A 1,382-nucleotide genomic window follows, 5' to 3' on the forward strand; every position below is an offset into this window, starting at 1 on the left:
TACCGGCACGCGTCGTACCAGGTCAAGCCCGTCCTGCTCGACCTGTTCGAGCGCCACTTTGTCACCCTCGGCGCCGGGGTGGTGCCCTGCCTGCCCGGCCTCGTCCTCGCCCTCCTCACCGCGATGGAGGACGTCGGCTCCGAGTACCACGCCCGCGCCGTGCGGCAGCTCGACCAGCTCGCCCGCGACGCCCCCATCGGCGCCTTCATGTCAGCCGTCTGGGGCTGCCTGCTGCGCAACGCCTCGGTGCGGCTGCAGGCGCTTCACTACCTCGCGATGCGCTTCCCCGTCGGCGCCGCGCCGGCCGCAGGCGACGACGGCGGGCGCCTCTCCGTCTCGCGGGCCGCCTTCTGCCCCGACTCGCACGGCGGCGTGCTGCGCTCGCTGGTGGTCGCGCTGCAGCAAGGCGACACGCTGGTCCGCCGAACTGCGCTCGAGCTGCTCGTGCACCACTTCCCTCTGCCGCGCACGAGGCGCGCCGAGCTGCCGCAGGGGGAGCGCGGCACCGCCGCCCCCGCCTTGCTCGAGGGCGCCGCTCGCTCCGCCGTCACCGACTCGGTAGCCCTGTGGCCGCCGCCGACCGCTCTGCCTCCGCCGCCGCCTCTCGGCGCGGACGCGCGCGCAGAGTGGACGGGCTCTCGACCCCTGATTAGGCGGACCACACCACTCCCGCAGCGGCGAGCAGCTCTTCTCGCACGGCGACTACACGACGCTGCTGCGCGTCGCGCTCACGCTGCTGCCGCTGCGGGAGTGGTGTGGTCACGCCTAGTACGACACCTCCAGAGTCTCGAATCCAGTGTGTGGGTTCAGTCCCGTGGGTGGTGCGGTAGGGCCCTCTCGCGCCGCGTCTTCCTCTGGCTGTTTGGCGCTCCGACGCAGCACGCGACGGGCTCGCACCTGCCGCTGCCGCCGCCGGCGGTGCCGCTTCTTCTTGGCGCAGCGAGGCAGCTCTTCACCTGCGAGGCGCCGCCGCTGCCCGCGGCGGCTGCGGCGGCGACGGACGACCACGACGACCCCCTCGCGCCGCGGGCCGAGGCGCTTCCAGTCTCCGCCTCCCCCTTCCGCACACTCGCCCACGCGCTGGACGAGCCCGCCCTCGCCGACGCCATCGCGGCCGACGACGCGCTCCTCCTCACGGCGCTGGCGGCGGCGGCGCGCTGCGGCGAGGAGGAGGAGGGGCGGGACGAGGTCGGACGCTCCCTGACGCACGAGCGCCGTATGAACAGCCTCCGGCAGCAACAAGGTAGCCCTGTGATAACAATAGGTCGGCCGCTTCCTCACACACGAGCGCCTCCCTCCACGGAGCCTGTGGCGCGCCTGCCTGCACGCGCTCCTCGCCCTCCGCCCCTCCGCCGCCCGCTCCTCCCCTCCCCCGCCACCGC

The 1,382-nt window shown here is 74.2% G+C and overlaps 1 protein-coding gene across 1 annotated transcript in view; it reads left to right on the forward strand.

Moving 5' to 3' along the window:
• EMIHUDRAFT_237602 (hypothetical protein) overlaps positions 1–1,382 on the forward strand; it is a gene marked incomplete at both ends in the record, with an annotated part of 4,212 nt that overhangs the window by 1,459 nt on the left and 1,371 nt on the right. Inside the window, 3 exons of the mRNA XM_005777866.1 lie at positions 22–417; positions 686–753; positions 831–1,188. Coding sequence (XP_005777923.1) covers positions 22–417; positions 686–753; positions 831–1,188 — 822 coding nt within the window. The remainder of the gene's footprint in view (positions 1–21; positions 418–685; positions 754–830; positions 1,189–1,382) is intronic.

The sequence above is a fragment of the Emiliania huxleyi genome, assembly GCF_000372725.1.
Source record: "Emiliania huxleyi CCMP1516 unplaced genomic scaffold EMIHUscaffold_253, whole genome shotgun sequence".
Taxonomy (NCBI): Eukaryota; Haptophyta; order Isochrysidales; family Noelaerhabdaceae; genus Emiliania; species Emiliania huxleyi.